Source organism: Pelobates fuscus, chromosome 1 (genome assembly GCF_036172605.1).
Source record: "Pelobates fuscus isolate aPelFus1 chromosome 1, aPelFus1.pri, whole genome shotgun sequence".
NCBI lineage: Eukaryota > Metazoa > Chordata > Amphibia > Anura > Pelobatidae > Pelobates > Pelobates fuscus.
This window is the reverse complement of record NC_086317.1, coordinates 446,366,157-446,388,208: the sequence shown is the minus strand read 5'-3', so window position 1 is coordinate 446,388,208 and position 22,052 is coordinate 446,366,157. Positions and strand designations below refer to the sequence as shown.

Here is a 22,052-nt window from a genome sequence, read left to right as displayed (position 1 = left end):
GGTCCCCCCTCCCTCAGGGCTCCCCTTCTTCTGGGCTTAAGGGGTTAAAACCCCTTCAGCCACTTACCTTAATCCAGCGCCGGGCTCCCTCAGCGTTGGTGACCTCTCTTCCCCCTGCTGACGTCAGCTCCGAATGCACATGTGCGGCCAGAGCAGTGCACGCATTCAAAGCGCTCATAGGAAAGCATTACTCAATACTTTCCTATGGATGTCCAGCATGCGGAAACGCCCTCCAGTGGCTGTCAGTTTTACATCACTTTTTTAGTGAGATTAATAGACAAAAAGAAAACAAGTTGCCATCCTGCCAGAGCATCCTCCAAGATGGCACACACAAATCAGCTGGGAAAGGTGATATGGGGGTGACCATAGATGCTTGACTCCTGTTTGGCTTTTCCTGACAATATCTCCTCTACAGATCTGGAACCTGATGCATCCCTGGCTACAAAAGGAGACATTAAAGATATATTTTACAATCCTTGAAGAGTTTGGAAAGGCAACATCAAAGCGGCATAGGAGGGGGCCCTCCACACCCCAGTATAGATAGCAGAAGAGAAGGGGATGAGACTTGAAGCCAAGCAGGCTGACACATGGGTACTTCTCAGCTCTACCGTAACAAGTAGACTTGTCCTGTGGTTTCTGTTCAGATAAGGCGTACGAGAATATGAAGCTTTGAAGCATATCAGAGGAGATAGGTGCCTTGATTATCTATACCCAGTAACTAGCTGTTTACAATAGACAATGAAGGGAAAGATTGCCAAGGCCCTACACTTGATGGCAGGTGGCCCCCTCCTAAGTGTTGTGTGTGGAAACTGAGTGTCATATAAGTGTCAGGGAGACTAAGTGTTGTTGTGATTGAATGTTTTGTGTGAGGGGAATTTTATAATTTTTCCCCTTTTTGCTTACCTTTTGGTTGGCAGGAGGGGATATAATCCCTGGTGGTCCAGTGAAGTCCATTTTGTACCATACTTGGTGGACCAGTAAAGGGTGAGCTGTGGAACAGAATTTTTGTAAGCATTGTGGTCTGCACCAATACAAGGTGCAGATCACTTTTAGAGTTCCCTTGCAGTCTGGCACTCAGTCAATAACTTAGAGCACTGGTTGTGGTGTGGAGTTAAGTGCCGGGGGACTGCAAGTGTGCTTTTTTTTAAGTAATAGGCGCCCAATTAAAGATGCAGCTTACAAAGCTCTCTCAAGCAGCTGAGTGAGCACTGAACATTGAAATCTATTGATCAGGGAGGCTAAATTAGGACCCCCATCCATAGCCATCTTGTCTGTGCCCTGGCCCTTCCAAATGAAGAAGGCTGTCATGACCCCTGCTGAAGTAGGAGTGATTATTGTTACTAAAGACATTTAAGTAAAAAACATCCTCATGGAATGAGTGATAGTTCTTAAGAAAGTCTTAGGCTCATACAACTATGGTCTACACAACAACCTATCTTTCATGATAGCCTTTTATAGAAGGAAACTACATTACTGATGTGATGGGCTGTGGTGTGATAGGCTCAGCAACAGTCCAAAAAGAGTGAACATCTCCTAATGTTGACTGCTTCAGAGGACACTAGTGCATTGCTGCAACCCATTGTGTCACCATAAAGATAGATGAAGGGATATATTCCTTTGATATTACTTAAGTCAGTGGATAAAGAGTTATTTCAGTGGAAATGCGTGTTTGTCCTTTTGTCATTGTCTGACTCTTTTTGTCTGGTCTTTATCCATGTTGTTTTGTTATGTGTGAATATCTGTTTGCTCTCTCAGTTAATTCCCTTTGTATTATTCATACAGTGATGATAGCATTGTATCTTAGCTTGCAATATCTAATAAATGTATTAAATTATGGCTTGTAAAATGTGACATATTTCAATAGTTAACTAATGGTTTTATAGTGCAGGACCTATGTCCTATCATTGTAATCCGTGCAAATAATGGAAGCTCAATTAGCTAACGCGGCCAGACGACAAAAACAGTTGGTTGCAATAATTTATTTAAGTGGATTTTCTATTTTTTTTACATTTATTCCTGAATATATCTGAAGACCGAATAAGATAAACATATTCACATGACTTTCACTAGCAGACTAAACATATCTCAACTGTTTGTGTGTAATGTTCGGAGCTGTCAATGTGTTCTGCATGGCACATCATCTGTCGACCGGACAGGCACACATGGAAACGTTGGCACTGGATTTACATGTTTTAGGGAGACATTGGCAAGACAAGGCCGCCTGTGGCAGGACATAAAGCATACTTTGCTGTCGTACACATGAACTTGGTTACGTGGCCCACATTCCTAAAGAGACAATTGCACTCATTTTGATTCCATTCTACTAGAACAGTCCTTTAGCTTTGATAGGATTTCACAAGGACCCACATGAGCAACACAGTGATTAAGACAATCATGAAGTTAAGGAACAGCTCTTGGGTTGAACGCTCCATTTTGCACAAAAGTAGATGGTCGATGGATATATACTATGGATTCTGTCTTAGTCTGTCTTTGACTGCAGAGGTACCAGCCTACAGAGTCACACCTAAAAAAAAAAAAAAGTTACAAATGTTACAAAAAAGTAAATTTCCCTCTACAAAGTCTTATTAGTGTGCTTAATAAAGAGACCCCTTTCCTTTGTCTCTCTCTTTTTTTTATTCTATTCGATTTTTTTTTGTCCTATCCTCTCACTTTAAAAGGATTTTGTTGACAGAGCTTTTTACATGTTCAGAAAAATGTGTGCAATGTTTTACAGTTTTATTTTAATATGGTGCCTTTCGGAGTTCATTTTCTCTGCACTTAACTAAATAATTTTAAAAATAGCAAATAATACCTGAACACTCAAGAGGTTAATTATCAAAAGAGTGAATTGTAGGGAATTACAAAAACAAATTGCAAAATGTAGGCAAAAAATTGTTGATCTGGAAAAATCCTCCAACTCAGCCATAGTTGCAGCTTAGCTGTGTGCTTAGTTTTGCTGTTTGCGAAATTCAGTACAATGCATTATTTAGTAAAAGGGACACTATGGTCACCAGAACAACCATAGCTTAACCCCTTAAGGACACATGACATGTGTGACATGTCATGATCCCCTTTTATTCCAGAAGTTTGGTCCTTAAGGCGTTAATGTAGTGGTTCTGGTGTCTATAGTCAGTCTCTGCAGGCTTCTTAATGTAAACACTGCTTTTCAGAGAAAATAGATTACTGCCTAGTGATACCTCTAGTTGCAGTCACTCAGACGGCCACTAGAGGTGCTCCCTGGTCAGTGCTGCACAGTGTGCAGATTTCTGGATTTCATTAAACTAGGAGCAGTAGAGATGCATGCAAATTGCCTTGAAAAATATAGGACTAGTCTATTGGGATTAAATACTCAATAACTGGGTTTGCTTATGAACTTAATTTGTTTTTTAAAATATAATTACAATCACCACAATAGCAAAGTATGTAACACGTGATTTAAGTGGTCTGGATGCAATGTTGCTTGTGTGGCCACACTTTGGCGCGCATGTGCATTAGGTTCCTCCTCGCAATGATGTTAGAGGAGGTGGAGACAGATCTAGTGTCGAGGGACCTCGGTGCTGTAAAGAATTTTTAATCCTCTGATTGTCACGTAGGGAGAGGGGGCAGGGACAGAGGGACACTATAGTGTTAGGAATACAGCTTTGTACATCACAAACATCCAACCACAGAGCTTTTTTTCATTGTGACAGTGGTACCTTTAATGTAATTTTATTGGGGAGTGTCTGCACCCAAAATATTGTTAGCAAATTGAATTGTACATCCCAAATTACTTAAACTTCATAAACTTAAACTGTACAATTAAAAAAAATGTAATGCAATCAAACATTGCACATATTTTACATTTGCTCTAGAAAGGGAAGATCACACACATGCTACATCTGTCCATATTAACAGGATCCATCAAAGTATTTATATATATATATATATATAATGCAAACTTTAATAACTAGCAATACAGATCCTTCACAGCTCCTCACTCATCGCTAGAACAGAAAATAGCTCATTGCTTTTGCTGAGAAGTAACAGGTGCTTATCATCGCTTCCTTCCTTCCAAGAAATAACTATTGCAAAGGTTGATCACTCAACATCCTCTTTCGTCGCCACTGATTTGTGAGGGTTGTTAGTTACACACAAAAATAGTTTCTATAGCAACTGATTGATAACTCCCCACCTCACGCCCCTGCAGAGTCTGTACCCCAATAAGGTAAACGTTACTAACGTTGTTACCTTTTTCAAATCACCACAATTCATTGTTTAGTGAATAAACCCCTCTAAGTGATCACAAAAAAATCCTCTCCTCCTCCCTCCCCCCCAAAAAAAGATTTAAAACACAGTATAAAATCACAGCAGAACTTTAGGATCTATATAATTTAAACTGTTACCAGCAATGCATGTAAATGTAATTTAAACACTATGCTATTTTTGTTCAAATGCAGGGGGAAAAACGTTGTTTAATTTTAATGTAGATTGTTTAATGTAAAGATCATATATAGAAATCTGTATCATGGAAAAAAACAGGTGTCATTTTTGTTTAATATTTGGCATCTCAGGCTGTTAACATTAGTGAGTTTGTGTCCCAGTGTTTAGTACACAGAAGAGCTTTGTATCTCTGGGGTGACATTCTCTATAGACAGAGAGTAGCAAACCAAGGTTGGAGAAACATTTAGAGGTAACGTTAGGGAATACCTTTTTTAGAGAAATAAAATGTAGATGCATGGACTAATCGGACAAAGTCAAAGTCAATGGACAAAGTCAATACAACCGGGGATACACTGAAATCCCCAGGATCAATTAAAGAAACAATCCAGACCCCTAAAGCACTTTAACTTGCTTATATTTAACTTATATTTAACTTTATATTGCTATTCTGGCAAAAAAAATGTGCATTCCTTTTGTCAGTTCTTTACAATCACTTTCAGTCAATGCATCGGCGTGCCGAAAAAAATTGACTGTCAAGGAAGGGCAAAGGAACAGAGGAAAAGTGAATACATTTTTATATTTTACATTGATTACACCATGTTTCTTTGTGATATGTTGAATGAATATGGTGTTTTCCATGTAAATGGGAGCGATTTTAGGTAACTTCATTTTTCTATAACAGGTTTACTTTAAGTTCTGAACTGGCACACAAAACGGAGTCCCCGTGCCATGTTATTACGAGGATTACTCTGTCATCATGTTTGGGAATCTCATGTCTGAGCTTAGATTATAATGTTATCCAGGACCCCCCCACCTCCTCCACCATTCCACTTGTTTCCTGGAAGCAGGACAATAGTAAATGAGGTTCTAGCAAAGAAACCATTTTATACTCTGTTTCTTGACGTTAAAAAGAACAAACAAAACAAAGGATGAGAGAGCTTAGCTGTAGGACCCAGCATAAATACGTGCGCCAGACACCACTGCAATTACAGGCTGAACTTCAGTGTTATATACAATTGTCTTTTTTTGCAGGTGAAATAAATATTGTGTGTCTGGCGTGATAAACACAAGCAGACCGATTTTATAAATTGTGCTGGCAATGTGGGAGTTTGAACTCTCAAACATAGCTGTTAATGTACAAGTAGACCAACATAGGGGATTTAATAATTGTGTTGCTTACACCAACGATATTGAATATACTTTAATGCATTGCAACAGAAGGAATAACATAAAATTATACATACACCAACATTTCTGCCATAGTCTGAAAAATAAAAAATGTAACATTTTCTATATATTTAAAATTTCCTTCAATATGCACAATGATTACATTTTTTGTTCTACCATTTTTTTTTCAAGAGTAAGTAGGCCAGTCTAAGTCTAGTATTATTTAAATATAAATATTTATGTATTTATTATTATTATAGATATCTAGTATTTGGTAGTACAGGGGGTTAATACATACAGTACATTTTGGATAATGTGTCAAGTTAATCACTATATATATTAACTTTATATTCATTATAGAAAGTCATTATATAAAAATATTCTTTTTAAATGTTTGTTTAAGACTGTGTAGGCCAGGGTATCAAATAATGAATGTACTGCAAGGTCGTATCCAATCAGCCAACATTCTTGAAACTCCCAGGAACATGCTATTTCTCCGACACGACACATCAAACAGCATAAACAAAATTACTTTTGCTTCAATGTTGGAGGTGGAAATGTCCCAGATACTGACTGTATCCCCATATGAGGTAAAGCTGTGCTTGCTTCAAAAAAGTACAGGAGACCAGTATAATTATTTTATACTCCCATACTGCTGACTTCACAGATACTTTTGCTAAAATTATTATTTTTGTTCTTCCCAACACCCCACAAAGCCCTAATACAATACAAAGCCCAATCTTTGAAAAAAAGACACTGCAAGACGGAAGTTGTGAGGTTGTGCTGCAATTGCTAAATATTTCATATAATTTTCCAAAAATGCTAAGCATCATAAGAAAAAGAAGTTTAGCACAAATCGTAGAGGATTTTCCAGACATGTAACAGTTCACCTTTAATTTCAGCAGCTCTGAAAAAAATGATCTCTCTGCAGTAATAACACCCCAAAAGAATAGGTGGCCACAACTTGGGCCCTTTTACTTAAATGGTCCGCAGAGCTACTTTTAAGTAACTCTTTTCTTTGGTTTTTATTGTATGTATTGGAGCTGATGTGTACTATGGTCATTGCTGCCACCCAGGAGTAGTGGGAGTTTGAGCGCAGGGCTTATTTTAATGTATTTATATTTGTATCACACAGCCATGTTACAATGCTGCCCACCCCATGTGTTCTCTATTAAGGGTTAATAAGAATGTAGGGGTTTAGAAAAATACCCCTCTCTGTCTAATTACATATGTTTTTAAGCTGAGAGAAGCAAGGCGAATGGTTAGTGTAGGCAGGGCCGGCGCTACCATAAGGCGGCTCAGGCAGCCGCACCAACCCAAGGGGTGCAATGTCGCTGTGCTGCCTCATTTCTCCCAGTCCCCAGCATAGTGCCGCCCACAATGCACTGCCTGCTGTTGGTGGTATGATGGCTGTCAAGATGCAGGAGATGTGCCTGCTCACACCACTCTCCCCTGCGGTAATTTACTGAGGAGTGAAGGGGAGGCGGCAAAATGTGTCTTCGCCAGTGTAGCCAAAAATCCTTGCACCGGCCCCAAGTGTAGGACCCACTTAAGAGGTTTGCTTTGACGTGGCAGCAGAGGTTACACCTTATGGCCATTGGAGTGGAACGAAAAGCCTCCATTTATATAAATATGCATAGGGATTTGGGATAGTGCACAACTAACTCTTTTCTTTGTTTTTTATTGTATGTATCAGGGCTGATGTGTGCTATGGTCATTGCTGCTGCCCAGGAGTAGTGGGAGTCTGAGCGCAGGACTTATTGTTGTCTAGTTCTATAGATTCTATCAACCTCAATGCTCCTTCCTGAGGTATTTGGATTTGATACTAATTGTGTCGGGAAATCAGTCACAGTCTGTAATAGAGAATGAACAGCATTCAAAAGTTGACTTTTCCCAACAATGTATCTCAAGTTATTAAAGTGAACATATATAGGAAAGATGTATTTACCTGAAATTTCTTCCGTATATATTGCATACATCATATATCACAAATATACATGATGTATTCAATGCAAAATATAGAGATTTACTCACCTCTGCTCCGTTCCAGCAATGCCATCTTTGAACTTCATGGGTGTTATTCCATGTAACACTCACCTCCAGACGTTTGGGGACACCCCACCCAGCAGGGCAATCCTCCTCAGTGACGCTGGCATGCTGGTTTGGTTGCCAGTTTGCCAGTGTTTAAACGGAGTAACATCACATCAACCTGTTCCTGTAATCCTTAGCTGGCGCTAGAAGCTCCGGATAGGAAGTTTCCATAGCAACCGCAGCACATTCGAAACGGTTGCTATGCTTGGGAGAGCACTAGGACTTTTTTGCTCTCCCTTATCAGTCAATGCTTTGGCATTTTTGAATGTTCAAATAGGTTTTTCTCCCAATCTATACATTTGATATCGAAACTACATGTATCCTTTAATGTTTACAAACCTCATTACTACTTTACTGGCTCACAGTGGTTATTCTGTAATTAATACTTGTTTCGCCTTGATTGATATCTCCCTCCCTTCACATCCCTCTTCCTTTCTGTAGTATTTTCCTATTTTCTGACAATTTACAATAAAATGTTTAAAAATATCCTCCTATTATACTTCCAATAGTTCCTGCTTGATCCCGCTATTTGAAATTCCAATTCCAATTTGTTGATTTATACACATATTCCGTGGTTCTGTTCAATCCATGCAGACATCTGTTAAATATGTAAATAAATAACAATTCACACGATTGTCTTGTGACAATCAAAAATCACATTGAAGGGGTTTATCAAGGTCAAAATAGCTGCTCATCCGGGACAAAGAGTTAAACAAGGTCTTTCAATATCTAACACTTTGGGTCCAGTATATATGTTTGCCTTGATACACCTTCGCTCATAGAGTCTGTTATGAACACAGGGGAAGTTTTGAAGGAATTGCAGCCTTGTTTGGCAGTGGGCCCAAGTAAATAGCTGTCTCTTTCCAATAGTAACTGATAACATGTCTGCTTGGTAATCCCAAAGGAATAAAGGAAAGGTCACGCATAATGCTTTATATGATACAGCTTAATCCAATGTAACTGTAGACATTAAGTTGACATTCTGATAGACTCTCTTGTACTGCAGCTGATGCAGACTCCAACTACAATCATGCTCGGTCTGCCTTTATAGTTCATTCATCCTGACTGTTACCATACTGTAGCGCTAGTTCTGGGCTGTGACACTTTCTGTTAAATAGATACTATATCCTTTCTTCCAAGATATGGGTAAAACCTTTCCAGCTGGGTCTCCAAGCAGTCAATGTTCCAGTTAGACACACAATCTGCTGTTGGTATGCATTTAGTTTCCTTCACAATGAGACAAGTAAACTGTTTTACAAGTGTGAAAGATGTTTGGACCTCAAAGGCTTCCAGGAAATTTATAAATAGAGCTTGAATAAGAAATAATAACGCAGAGATTTAGATCACACTGGCAAAGGTGTAACTGTCTACAAACTGGGGAGGCTTAAATGATGCTGTTTAGTGTTCTTGTTTTTTAATTATAACTTACATTTAATTTTTATAAATCTCTCATATCATTTAACAAAGTTATGTGAGTTTTAAATCTCCATTATGTATAGGTTTTGTTTATTTGACATGTTTGATGTATGATGAAAAAACATTTACTGCACGAGGATATTTTCTCTTTCATTCAAGAGATTTGATTAGAAAAAATATCAAGAAATGCTAAATTCTGCACTTCAAACAAACAAAAAAAAAGTTAATATACTTTAAACTGAATTTTAGAGACACCAACAGAATGGATCCGAAGAACAACTTAAAAGTAAGACAACAATGCAACAAAGTGAAGACATTTTCAGAAGGCGTTAGCAATAAAGGAAACACTTTATATATCACCTAGATTATTGGGGGATATTTATCAAAGCGCTCTAAAAGTGGTGGGTAAATTCAATCAGTATTTTTATTGTTTTTATTAAAGTGTTAAAAAAAGCATTCTAAAAAGTGCAAGTTTTCTTTAGCCAGTTTTCTCAGAAATTCCCATTTTAGGAGACTGCCAAATTTACAGTATCGTAAAATGACAGAAGTGAAATAGAACGTTTCTGTAGGAAAAAGCGTCGGAATAAAACAATAAATTAGTTGCTGAAAAATGTTGTATATTCAAAAATGACAGCTAAGGGACAAAAGATGAAAAAATCAGGTAGAGTTAATAAATTGCACCAGAAATTTGTTGTAAATGTGTCAGCGACACTTTGCTAACTCCCCCTTTGCCCACCTTTTGTCTTGTTCTGGAGGAATTATCTTTAGAAAATGCTGGGAAAAAAAACACTAAAAATGTTTTTTTTTTTTTTTTTTTTTTTAAAAGGCCGGGTAAGTATTGTAATAATTTGGGACTACAGATAATTCCAATATGTCCTAATCGTGTACAAAAGCAAAAATTAAAAATATCTGAATGCATTTCATAAAGTACTAGAGAATCCTAGGAGGACAGGACAACAAAGTATGTCGAGGGACATTTACAGAGAGTTGTATTTGCCTGTAGTAGTTGCCTTTCAGCAAAATAGCAGTAAGGCTAGCTGGGATAAGAGGGTAGTAGGCAATAAAAACTGTGCTTTATAAATAAGAATTGGACAGGAGATATGGGTAAATCCACTGTTGAAATCTCTGTTTCTATTACTAGAATAATAGTCTCCCTTAGAATATAAACATACTCTAACAGATTCCCAGGGATTGGATCTCGGTTTTATTTTTGAAAGTAATTTCAATCCTTGCCTTTAGCATTCATTGATACAGTTTTACCTTGCAATCTATGTTTACCATTTGTTTGATATCTTAGTACAACTTCGTATTGCACTAAACCATACAGATGGATTTATTCACTAAACAGTGAGTTTAACTGAGCTAATGGCTGGCGTGAAAGAATTAACTAAAAATTGCAGAAATGGGATAGACATCTTTTCAGCTGACAGTAAGGTTTACTGACTTAACACCGAATTCTAGCGAATTAAAAACTGGATTACAAATTCTAAACTAATATAGCCGAGCTCTGCCAAAGCTGACTTGGAGACTTTTTCCAAATTACAACTTTTTTCCAAAATGTTTAATTTTCAGTTCACTTCAACACAATGCTCAGTGATTAACCCTAGTGTCTAGCAAATAAACCCCAGAGAGCGTGAAAACCACTGGGAAAAAAAAATCTAACTTTTATTTCCAAATTGTGAATATCCATAAGTCCTTTTTTGTACAGCGCTGCTGAACGTGTTGGAGCTAAGTAATTAACGTTAAATACATATGGTATATTATAATTAGACATATAAATAAAAATAAGGTGTTAGCTCCGTAAACCACTCAAACACACAAAAACACAAAGAAATCTAAAAGTTTCAATAAAAAGATGATTGTCTAAATCTGAAATATTATAGTTGAGTTGAAGAAATATGAGTTACCTGGGCTTGTTATAGATAGCAGCAGGTCTGTGGGTATTGTTCCTTCCAAGTGAGTCTCCTGCTGTCTTCTGGAATTCTAATCCCTGTGTTAAGACTGAAATAGTTGGAGGGAGGAGTGGGGAAAACTTAATTGGCTGTGATGTCACGGATGGAGTGTTGCTTTGGCATATGTTTGAACACAGGTTTTTGCGTTGTTGCATGCAATATATTTCACAACGCATGCCATGCCATCTTCATTTTATTTTACCTAAATCCGCCCCCAAGGTCTAATTTTAATTGTCAGTCGTACAGCTGTTCTTTCTATTCTTCCTTGACTAGTAATGTAAATCCAGTTGACAGGTGCTAATATGAGCAAATCAGTGTCTGTCAGATAAGGTGACATATGTTTTGTGAAATACTGTCTGCAAAGCAGAGGGCACACACACACAGGATACTGGGCTACATGTGAGAATGTCCCTTACCTGGTTTGGTCTCTGTCCTTCTCTCTGCAGATGTTTATAGATTGGAAATTTCACAGTGAGTTAACCAGAAATCCCCGAAAATATTAAATCTTACGGAGACATTGCTTTCTTTGAAAAACCCTGCTTCCACCTTTCTGAAACCAGAGAAGGACTAAGCTCGGACAGATCAGTCATGCTTTGATTTATCAGTTTGGAGAACACCCCAGCTGGCCCCCAATAGTAAAGAGCACAATTGGCCACATACCTAATACTACTGTAGTTTAAAGCAGCACCATCACTTTTCTAAAAATATGTTTGTTATGAAAATCTCTAAAGAGTGTGTTAACATTTCACTGAAAATTGCAATGAATAGTTATACATTTATGGATGTGTTCAGAACAAACACTGTTACCTCGTCTATTTATATGTAATAGGAACTCGATTGTTAGTTTGGCCCATTGTTTGCTATGTGATGTTTTTTATTATTTATGTGAACAATGTCTATTTTGTAAAAAAAAAAAAAAACAGAAAGAAAAAGGAAAAAGGAGTTTGATCTCCGAATAAAGATTATAAATTTAAAAAGAATAGTTATACATGAGACAAAGTAGGGACTAATTTGTCTTATCTGGAACCCTACCTTGGTCAGGAGCTTCCACCATCACATTCTGACTGGTTTCCCGTAAGCCATCACAGCTGACTCTTTAGATTTCTTCAATAATATCTCCCTTTACACAGTAAATACTCGTAGACCCCCACCTCCATTTCCAATTACCTACCTGTTTTACTCTGACTACCGACCCCTGTTTTCTAAGCTTCTCGAGAGTCCAGATTACACCAACTATAAAAATACCTGCCACAGTCCTCGTAACATCTTGAGCAGATGGCAACTAGGATTGCAAGTTACAATATCTATGCAACCTGCTTATCTAAATGTGAGTAACGACACTCAGCAGCCAAGTCCTAACAGCAGTTCACATTAAATATCGTTTCCATCACTTTCATATGACAGTATTCTCTCGTTAGTCCTCCATTGCCTTGGCATCTGTTATATACATGATGTTCCTCTTCCTTATTGAAAGCACCGCAATGCTCTCTTCTGAGTCCCCTGAGACATTTCCTCTACTTAAAGGGACACTCCACTGCCCAAATAAATAAAAAAAGTACTGTTTAGTAGATATACTGCAAATTAAAGCTTGCATCCATTTATTTATGTGTTTTGTCAATGGAGTTAAATCTAAACAGATCTCTTCTCTGTTGCCTTTGCAGGTCCTACTCTTATAACCCCACCCAGACTTTATGTGACTGTCCAATCACAGACTTCCCAGTGCAGCTGAATGAGAAGTTTTTACAAGGCAGGTGTTCTGAGAAATTGCTGCGTCTTGAGTTCAGTGCAAATAAGCTAACCAAACCAGGAAGTAACAGGACCTGGTGTCTGCTAAAGCTAAAGTGCTTTAGGGGTCTGGAGTGTCCCTTTAACAATTTATAAGGAAAGGAATAAGGATAAGGAAAGAAAGAAAGAAAGAAAGAAAAAAAATGAAAGAATTTACCATTCTATTCGGATGGAATTAGGTCGACTGAATTCTAACTGAAATTAGCTTTATTTAAAGGTTGTGTAAAATAAGAGCTCAAAATATATATACTTATAAATATGATTGAAACATTTTGCAGTACAGTGATAGGCATAGGCTTTCCCGAATCGTTTCAATGGACCATGTTTGGACGAGCCTAACCGCTGCAATGGTGACTTTTGGTCAACTGAATTAAATTAATTTTTTTTTAAATAATTTTGACAATTTGAATTTTTCCGCTATGTGCAAGTCTAATTTCCAATAACATGGCGCACATCTGCTCATCCCATATGCTCTAGCATGTTGTTTAGTTACTCACAATACTGTATTTCAGCTAAAAGCTTTTTGCATTCCGTGCCCTGTCTTTGGAATGCCTTATAACTTAAGTCTCAGCATTCCACAACTTCAAAGCTATGTTAGAGCATCTCTTAAAATGAAGCAACATAATAATAAACTAATGGATTGGATTGAACTTTGTCATGTTCATAACTGCCATATACTGCACTACCTTCATCCCTTGTTGCATCTATATTCTCACATCCCTCTGGGATTGTATGCTCTGTGGAGCAAGTGAAATCTTACAATGCAGTTTACCATGTAGCTGTATACATCCTAAAAATATAAAGAGCAGTACATAATATAGCCTGTATAGATCAAATGGATAATATGAGAGAAAAATAACCCAGTCACGTGGTACTGAGCCATTTGGAAAGTGGCTCAGACTATTAGTGCCTTTCTCAATTTGTTGGAGATCCAATGCTTAAAACCAAATAGAAATGTCCTCTATGGAATCTATGCTTCCCGAACAAACTTCAGATGAAGGGATGGATTCAGGAACAAAACTCTTTATTGGTACATATAAAAGTATAGCAAAAATAAATCTCCGATAAAAGTCTGTTGCACTGACGCGTTTCGACCTAGGTAGGTCTTTATCAAAGTGCTTGGCTTGCTTTCATACATGTGGACTTAAATAGCTTTCAAAAAAGGCGCGTTGTTAATCCCCCTCGTATGTCTTCCGGTTATCGCATACGTCACTTCTGTCGGAAGCACTTCCGGGTCAGTGGTCAATGCCTGTCTCCATGAGTCAGGAACCATGTAAAGGACATATATACCATTTCCCCCAGTAACTGGATGACATACAGTCCTGGAGGTACAACACAATTTTATTGGCCACACACACAGCTTTTATGCATAACCACTGCAAGGGGTGGATCACAGAAAACATACAAGGTCACCTCCCAGGATCCTACCCCTCCCTAGCACGGGAAAGGGACTCTGTTCCCTTTGTCCCCAAAGCCCGCCACTAAAGTCACAGGGTTTCCCACACCAACCGGCAGTCTTCTTCCCAAGAGCCTCTGTGCCTCGGTACGGAAAAAAGGGACCGTCCCTTTGTCTCCCAGGCCCAGAAAGCCCCTCCACGGAAAAAGAGCTGGTCTCATGAGAGCCTGCCAAACTCGGCAGTACCCCAAAGTGCTCACACTAATCTCAGGGACCCTCGCCTCCCCATACGAACAACGGCCACCCAGGGAAGCACTTATTAGTTACTTCCCTTGTGATTGCACACCTATGTGGTGAGTGCGAACGTTCTGAATTATTGGTGAGAACATTCTAATTTGGCACCGGGGAGGCCCTAGTTCGGGAGACGATCGAGGCAGGAGGCAATCCACGAATACTCCCCCTGATGGCGTTCGCTTGTTAGAATGGCGGCCACCCAAGGAAGCACTCATTAATTGTATCCCTTTGCGGTTTGACACTTATGTTGTGAGGTGTGAACATTCTATCCTAACATTCTAAATGAGGTATTAGGGTGGTCCCAGTTCGTGAGGTGAATGGATTCCCTTCGTGGAAGGTCTCCCAAATGGGGAGCGGGCACAATAAATTAAAGAATGGGGAAACACACACAATGTAAAGACAGGCAGTTCACAGACAGGCAGTGGGTCCACCAGAAAACGCCTCTAATAGCTGTCAGGAAGACAATCACAAGAGGTGTGCTAGGGTTGTATAAACTAAATGGTAATATGTGCTGGTTCTAATAATATTTAAGTGTTAACTAATGACAAAATACATTAACTTATAAAAAAAATATATTAATTAATACTACAATAATTAACTCCAAAGTATTATTTTTTTATACCAAATACTAATTAATACAAATATTAATTCCTTACTAGTAAATTAAGTTGAATTGGGAGTGCACAACTGATCATGAGGGATTAGGGTGGTCCCAGTTCGTGAGGTGAATGGATTCCCTTCGTGGAAGGTCTCCCAAATGGGGAGCGGGCACAATAAATTAAAGAATGGGGAAACACACACAATGTAAAGACAGGCAGTTCACGGACAGGCAGTGGGTCCACCAGAAAACGCCTCTAATAGCTGTCAGGAAGACAATCACAAGAGGTGTGCTAGGGTTGTATAAACTAAATGGTAATATGTGCTGGTTCTAATAATATTTAAGTGTTAACTAATGACAAAATACATTAACTTATAAAAAAAATATATTAATTAATACTACAATAATTAACTCCAAAGTATTATTTTTTTTATACCAAATACTAATTAATACAAATATTAATTCCTTACTAGTAAATTAAGTTGAATTGGGAGTGCACAACTGATCATCATATCAGCAAAGGTAACAAATGTTCAAATTTAGGATATGTTCTTCTGGGCTGAAGAGCATAAAATCTAGAGTTGGATTTTAGATTGGCAGACACATATGGTTTTTAAGTACATAATTTTTTAAATGCAAGTTGGAGGTGTCATGCTGCATTTATAGAGCCAATTATGAAGGGCATTGCTAATCTGGATAGATTGCAAGAAATGTCTTCTTGGCATTAACAGCATGTGTCAACAGAACAATCAATCATCTGCATTTGCTAACACATCATTATTAAATAGAAGAATATATTTCAATATACCTTCATATATATGTCTTAGATGATTCACATTTTTCGCATTATAAAGTCTCCATGTTGCTCCTTATAATGTTTTTATATGTATCTCAATTTTTAAGCGCCTCTGCCACCTTGTTCAATTTGTTCCTCTTCTCATTCATAAATAGCAGAAGATGTGCCTGAAAGTGAAAGGTGCAGGTTGGTTGAGAATAGCCAGAAAAGGTAAATAAACAGAGGAGAGTCAATAAGTCGGTTGAAAAAAAACAAAAAACAAGAAAACAGCAGAGCAGGGCTTGCAAGTATATAGCTGCTTATATGTATGTATATAAATTGATCCAATAAAGGTGAAGTGAGAATATTGTTAAATGACTATATAAGACATTAAGATGTGTGTTTATGTAAAGTTTTGGTAGTGTGTGAGAAAGCCAGAATCTACATTAAGTCCTTCATTTCTGGTGTTGAAATGTGTGATCATTTTCATCTCAAATGTCTTTCGTTCATGAGAGTCTTTGAAATTCCCTTTAAGAACGTTAATCCTGAGGTTTTGTATGGAGTGACCAGTCTGGGTGAAGTGATGAACAACAGGGGTACAATATCCATTTTCCTTGTGGTTCTTGATGTCACACACTGTACACTGTATTGTGTACACCATATTCGCAGATGTGCACGAATATGATCCCTTAATGTTGTATGATTTGTTATTGTGTCTGGCTGTGTTATTGCCACAGTTTGCAGAGTGATTTGTTGCATCGTACAGTGCCATTCTGTGTGAGCTTCTGTTCTGTGGTCAATTTGCTGCGGACCAATCTCTGTCACAGGTTGGGCCGTTGTTTGAATGCTAGTAGGGGGGTTCAGAAAATAGTTTTTTGAGTGTGGGGTCCTCTGAAATTAATGGTTGTAGCTCTTTAATAATTTTACATACTCCTTCTAGAGTTGGGTTGTATGTAACTACTAGAGGGATACTTGTTTTGCTTTCATTTTCTTTGTATTGTAGGAGCCTTTCCCGTGGTGTTTTTAGGGCAGATTTTATTTTTTTTAGATGTTGTCATTTCCTTGTAGCCCTTTTGCCTACATGACTCTGACAGTGTACTCAGGTGCTGATCTCTGTCTTTTGTATCAGAGCAAATGTGGTGATATCTGATAGCCTGTCTGTAGATAATACCTTTTTTTAGTGCGATTGGGATGGAAGCTGGACTGGTGGAGGTAGCTGTACCTGTCTGTGGGTTTTCTCTATACAGACGAATGAAGAATGCCATTGGTAAAAGTTATTGTCCAGTCCAAGAAACTCACATTATGATTTGAAAAGTTCATTTTAAGGTTTATCGACGGGTGGAATGGATTAAATGATTTATAGAAGTCTATAAGGCTTTCTTCTCTTTCTGTCCATATTATGAAAATATCATCAATGTAACGATAATATGTATATGGTTTGTGGGGCTGTGTACATAAAAAATCTGTATTCTAGGTCAGCCATGAAAAGATTGGCGTATTGGGGGGACACTTTTGTGCCCATCGCTGTCAAGCACATCTTCTGCTATTTATGACACCCCTCCCCTTTTCTAACATCAGTTGTTTTTTTTTTTTTCAATTTGACAATTTTTATTCGTTTTGGGGTACAAAAAGAAAGCGGGGAAGGGGAATATAGCAATAAGACATTTGTGCATAGTTACAGTTTCAGATTCACATCGTTTGCAATCACCCAAATTGCCAACAGTTGCTTGCGGCTTATCTATGATACACTTTCTATTTTTCCAATTGACACTTTTTATGTTCAAAAGGAGGGGTGGGATGTAGGTATCTGACCGGTTTTACATCCATATAGTGCACATATCCTGCCAGCCCTTTCTTCTTACGTATCCCTTATCACATGCAAGTGCGGTGTTACCCTTGTTGACTGTATTGGCTCCCTCAGAGGAGTCTCTCAGGCTGGGGATGTGCCGTTAGGGCCTCAGGTGTTTAGTTGGCGTAAGTGCTCTTTTGTAGGGGGGGGGAGGGGGTGGGAGGTTAGATAGGGAAGGGGGAGGGTGAGGGGGGGGGAACCTAGTCACGTTCCTTTTTCCACCTGAGAGAGAATTCCTGGTATGTCCCTGGAGCTTACTGGCTTGCTCAGCTTCATCATGTTGCTCAATCATTTTGTTAATGGTTGTCTCTCTAACTTGGTGGTTATTAGGTAGGTTTACTGTCTCCCCCGTGAGCGTGGGGTGTCCCCAGCACAACTATATACATTATGGGTGTCTTTCGACACAACTATATACATCATGGGTGTCCATTCCCCTGGTCTTTCCCTCATGGTTAGTGTGGGCTGTCTTGGGTGCGCTCTGGTACCTCCATCTGCTATCCCACCTTCCCCGTGTTTTTCTTGCTCTTTCTGCTTACTGGAGCAGCTTATGACTTGTCCCTTTCCCTTGTCCTTTATTAAACACCTCTAGGGACCTATCCCATTCGCTTTTGGCGTTTATTCTGTACTCTTGCACATTGTGCCCTGTGTGTATCCTTGTTTCATAGTCTATGTTCATTGTGGTTTGTTTTATCACAGTGTCTATATCTGGGGCGTCTGTTTGCTTCCACGCCTTTGCTATGTGTAAATTTGCGGCTATTAGTATGTGGAACATTGTAAATGCCTGGGGTTTGGGAAACCTGTCCAGGGTCATGAAAAGGATTCCACACTCGGGCTCCAGTTTGATAGGTTGGTGCAGGGCTGTGGAAAGTATGTTGCCTACCGCTACCCAGTAATCTTTGATACGGGGGCACGTCCACCATATGTGGTACATCGTGCCTTTCTCCCTCCCGCATCTCCAGCAGTTCACCGATGTGTGGGGGTATATAGTCGCAAGCCGAACCGGCACCATGTACCATCTGTAGTGTATTTTGCGCAACAACTCCAGGTGGGAAGCGCATCTGGATCTGCCTTTGTGTGCTGTAAATGCATGCTGCCAGTGTTCGTTTGTTAGTGTTTTGCCTATATCTATTTGCCATGCCTCCTGGAATTTCTCCCTATTTTCGTCTAGTGGGTCAGTCATCGCTTTGTATATGGTCGAGATTAACTTTCGCGGTGTCGTTCTGGCTATGCACATTCTTTCAATACCCTGTGCTTTCTTTGGTGTGGTTACCCCTGTGTCATTTTCTAGGAGTGACTTGAGTTGGAGATATGAAAACAGCGATTGGGGCGGTAGGTCGTACCTGTTCTGTAAGTCCGGGAATTTCATTAATGTGCCATTTTGATATAAGTGTTTGACTAATGAGCATCCCCCTTTTTCCCACGGTTTATAATTGAATGTGGGGTTGGCTATATGTATGCTCTGAATCGGGGTTGCTAGTGACCACTGTTTATCGTATCCTACAAGGCGTTTGGTTGTGTCCCATGTTCTCAATAGTAGTGAGGTGGTGTCGGGAACCTCTTTGGGTAGTGGGCGCATGTGGTGGGGTATCCAGAATAGGTGGTGTATCCCTTTTGGGCATGCCCATATCGATTCGATGTCCACCCACTGCGGCCTGTCGTCTGCCTTGTGTGCTTGCACCATTGTAGCTAGGAGGGTCGCCCTGTAGTATGCGCCTACATCTGGCAGCCCCAAGCCCCCTTCCGTCACCGGTTTGCGCAGTATTTTTTCTGCTACTCTAATTTTTCGGTTCGCCCAGACGAATCTATTTAGGATTTGTTGTAGTTTTTGTAGGAATATTTTGGGGAGTGGGATCTGTAACGTACGGAATAGATATTGTAGTTTAGGCATCACCATCATTTTTATGGCTGCTATCCTACCCACCCATGATAGGTATTTGCCCTCCCATGTTTGTAGGGTGTCTATTATGTCCCTTCTGAGTTTTCCGTAGTTGTGTTCATGGAGTCCAGCTATCGTCTTTGTGATCCTGAGGCCCAGGAAAGTGAGATAATCATCTCTCCAATCCAGTTGGAACGTGGCTTTTAATTGTGCAGCGATATGGCCTGGTATCCCCACCCCCATTGCCTGCGTCTTTGTGACATTCAGCTTGTAGTATGACTGGTCTCCATATCTGCGGATCTCGTGCAGCAGATTTGGTAGTGACACCTGGGGTTGTGTGAGTGTGAGTAGAATGTCGTCTGCGATTAGGTTGGCCTCGTGTTCATTGCTCCCCACTCTCACCCCATGTATGGAGGTGTTCGCCCTAATGTTTATCGCCAGGGGTTCTAGTGCCAGCACATACAGCAGCGGGGACAGAGGGCATCCTTGCCTAGTCCAGTTGGTGAGCTTAAAGGGCTCTGACAGAAATCCAGAGTTCAGTACCTGCGCCTTCAGCGCGCTATACAAGGCTTTTATCACTGCCGCCACCGCCTCCGGGACCCCGAACTTTTCCAGAACCCTGTGGAGGAATCCCCAGTGCAGACGGTCAAAGGCCTTTTCTGCATCCAGGGAGACCAGGATCCCCCCTTTGTCCTGAGTGTGTATTTTATGCAATAGAGTTATGACCTTCCTGGTGTTGTCCGATCCCTGCCTCCCTTTAACGAATCCCACCTGGTCGTTGTGTATAATGTGCGGTATTACCGATCCTAGTCTCGTGGCATATATTTTCGCGAGCAATTTAGCGTCTGTGTTTAGAAGTGATATGGGCCTAAAGTTCTGTGGTGTTGTCGGAGTCTTGTTTGGTTTCGGCAGCGTCACTATGTGTGCTAGTAGGATTTCCCTGGGTAGGGACTGGGCGGTGATTGCCTCATTGAAGGTTTTGACCAGGTGAGGCGCTAACGTGTCTCTAAATTTTTTATAGTATGCGTTGTTGAGTCCGTCCGGGCCCGGGGATTTCCCATTTGGCAGTGAGTCTATTGCGTTTATCATTTCCCGACACGTGATCGGGTTGTTGAGTGTGTCTTGTTGTGATTGTGTTAGCGACGGGAGTTGTGTCCTGTCTAGGTAGTCTGCTATACCCTGTTCCGTCGGTTGTGTGATGGAGGCGTTGTCTTTAAGGTTGTATAAGTCAGAGTAATATTGGGCGAATACATCGCTGATATCTTTCGGAGTCGAAGCTTTTTTCCCTTCCTGGTCTATGAGGTGGTGTATTTTTTGGTTCGATTGTCTGATTTTTAGGCGAAGTGCTAACAATTTGCTAGCCTTGTTGCCTTGGACATAGTGCGTTGCGTTTAGCTTGGTCATATGCCTGTTAACTTGATCTATAGCTTGTTGGTGTATGAGCCTCGATATGTGGGTTATGCGGTGTTTTGCTGTGTCTGTCGGTGAGATCTGGTTTTGCGTGTTTAGATCGTATAATTCCTTCTGCCAAGCCTTGAGTTGTGTTTGTGTGGATTTCTTTACAAACGCTGCTCTTCTTATTAATAGGCCCCTCATGACTGCCTTATGGGCTTGCCACACCGTTGTGGCGGCTATGTCTCCTGTGTTATTGTTCGCGAAGTAATCCCGTAACTCTGCAGTAAGTTCCTCTGTAAATCTCCTGTCCTGCAGTAATGAGTCATTTATTTTCCAGGGGCTTCGGCGTCTGAAGTCGTAACTATCTTTGAGCTCTAGCGTAACCGGTGCGTGATCCGACCATGTTATTTGGCCTATGTCACATAACTGTATTTGGTTGAGATGTGAGCCGGATATCAGGAAGTGATCAATCCTGGAATAGGAGTTATGTACTGGGGAGTAGTGGGTGTAGTTTCTTTCGGTAGGGTGAGCGAGTCTCCAGGCATCATAAAAGTGGTGTGTGTGTAAGAGTTTTTGTATGGCCTTGCTTTGTCTTTTTAGTGGACGGTGTCTGCGGCTGTGTATAGATAGGGTAGTGTCTAGTTTTGGGTCTAGGACGTGATTAAAGTCCCCGCATAGTATCGTGATGCCGTATTGTATGTTTGCTAATTTGTGGAGGATGTGGTGCAGAATATTCCGCTGGTTGGTATTGGGCGAGTAGATGTTTGCAATCGTGTACTCCATGTCATTTAGCGTCCCAGACACTATGACATATCTGCCGTTGGAGTCAATGTCCTGGTTATGTAGGGAGAATTTAATCTCCTTGCTTATCAGGATGGAAGCACCTTTTGATTTCGTACTAGACGTGGAGTGGAACTGATGTGGGAAGTCTGTAAGCAGCGTGTTGGTAAAGTCGCCTGTGCGATAGTGTGTCTCTTGTAGGCAGAGGACGTCAGTGCGAGCAGCACGGAGGTCGCGGGTGAGGAGGTGTCTCTTTGCA

The 22,052-nt window shown here is 40.0% G+C and overlaps 1 protein-coding gene across 1 annotated transcript; it reads right to left on the bottom strand.

The window, feature by feature from the left end:
* Positions 1-1,977: 1,977 nt before the first annotated feature.
* On the bottom strand, positions 1,978-11,185 carry LOC134598765 (sarcolipin). The gene is made up of 2 exons (XM_063444916.1): positions 11,001-11,185; positions 1,978-2,524 (listed from the first exon to the last, which is right to left on the bottom strand). The coding sequence occupies exon 2, from the start codon at positions 2,430-2,432 to the stop codon at positions 2,337-2,339; it is 96 nt and encodes a 31-aa protein (XP_063300986.1). The 5' UTR covers positions 2,433-2,524; positions 11,001-11,185; the 3' UTR covers positions 1,978-2,336.
* Between the last annotated feature and the right edge of the window lie 10,867 nt (positions 11,186-22,052).

Bases quoted from the DNA above. Each gene is read 5' to 3' on its own strand.
- LOC134598765 (XM_063444916.1), bottom strand. From the start codon at position 2,432: ATGGAGCGTTCAACCCAAGAGCTGTTCCTTAACTTCATGATTGTCTTA.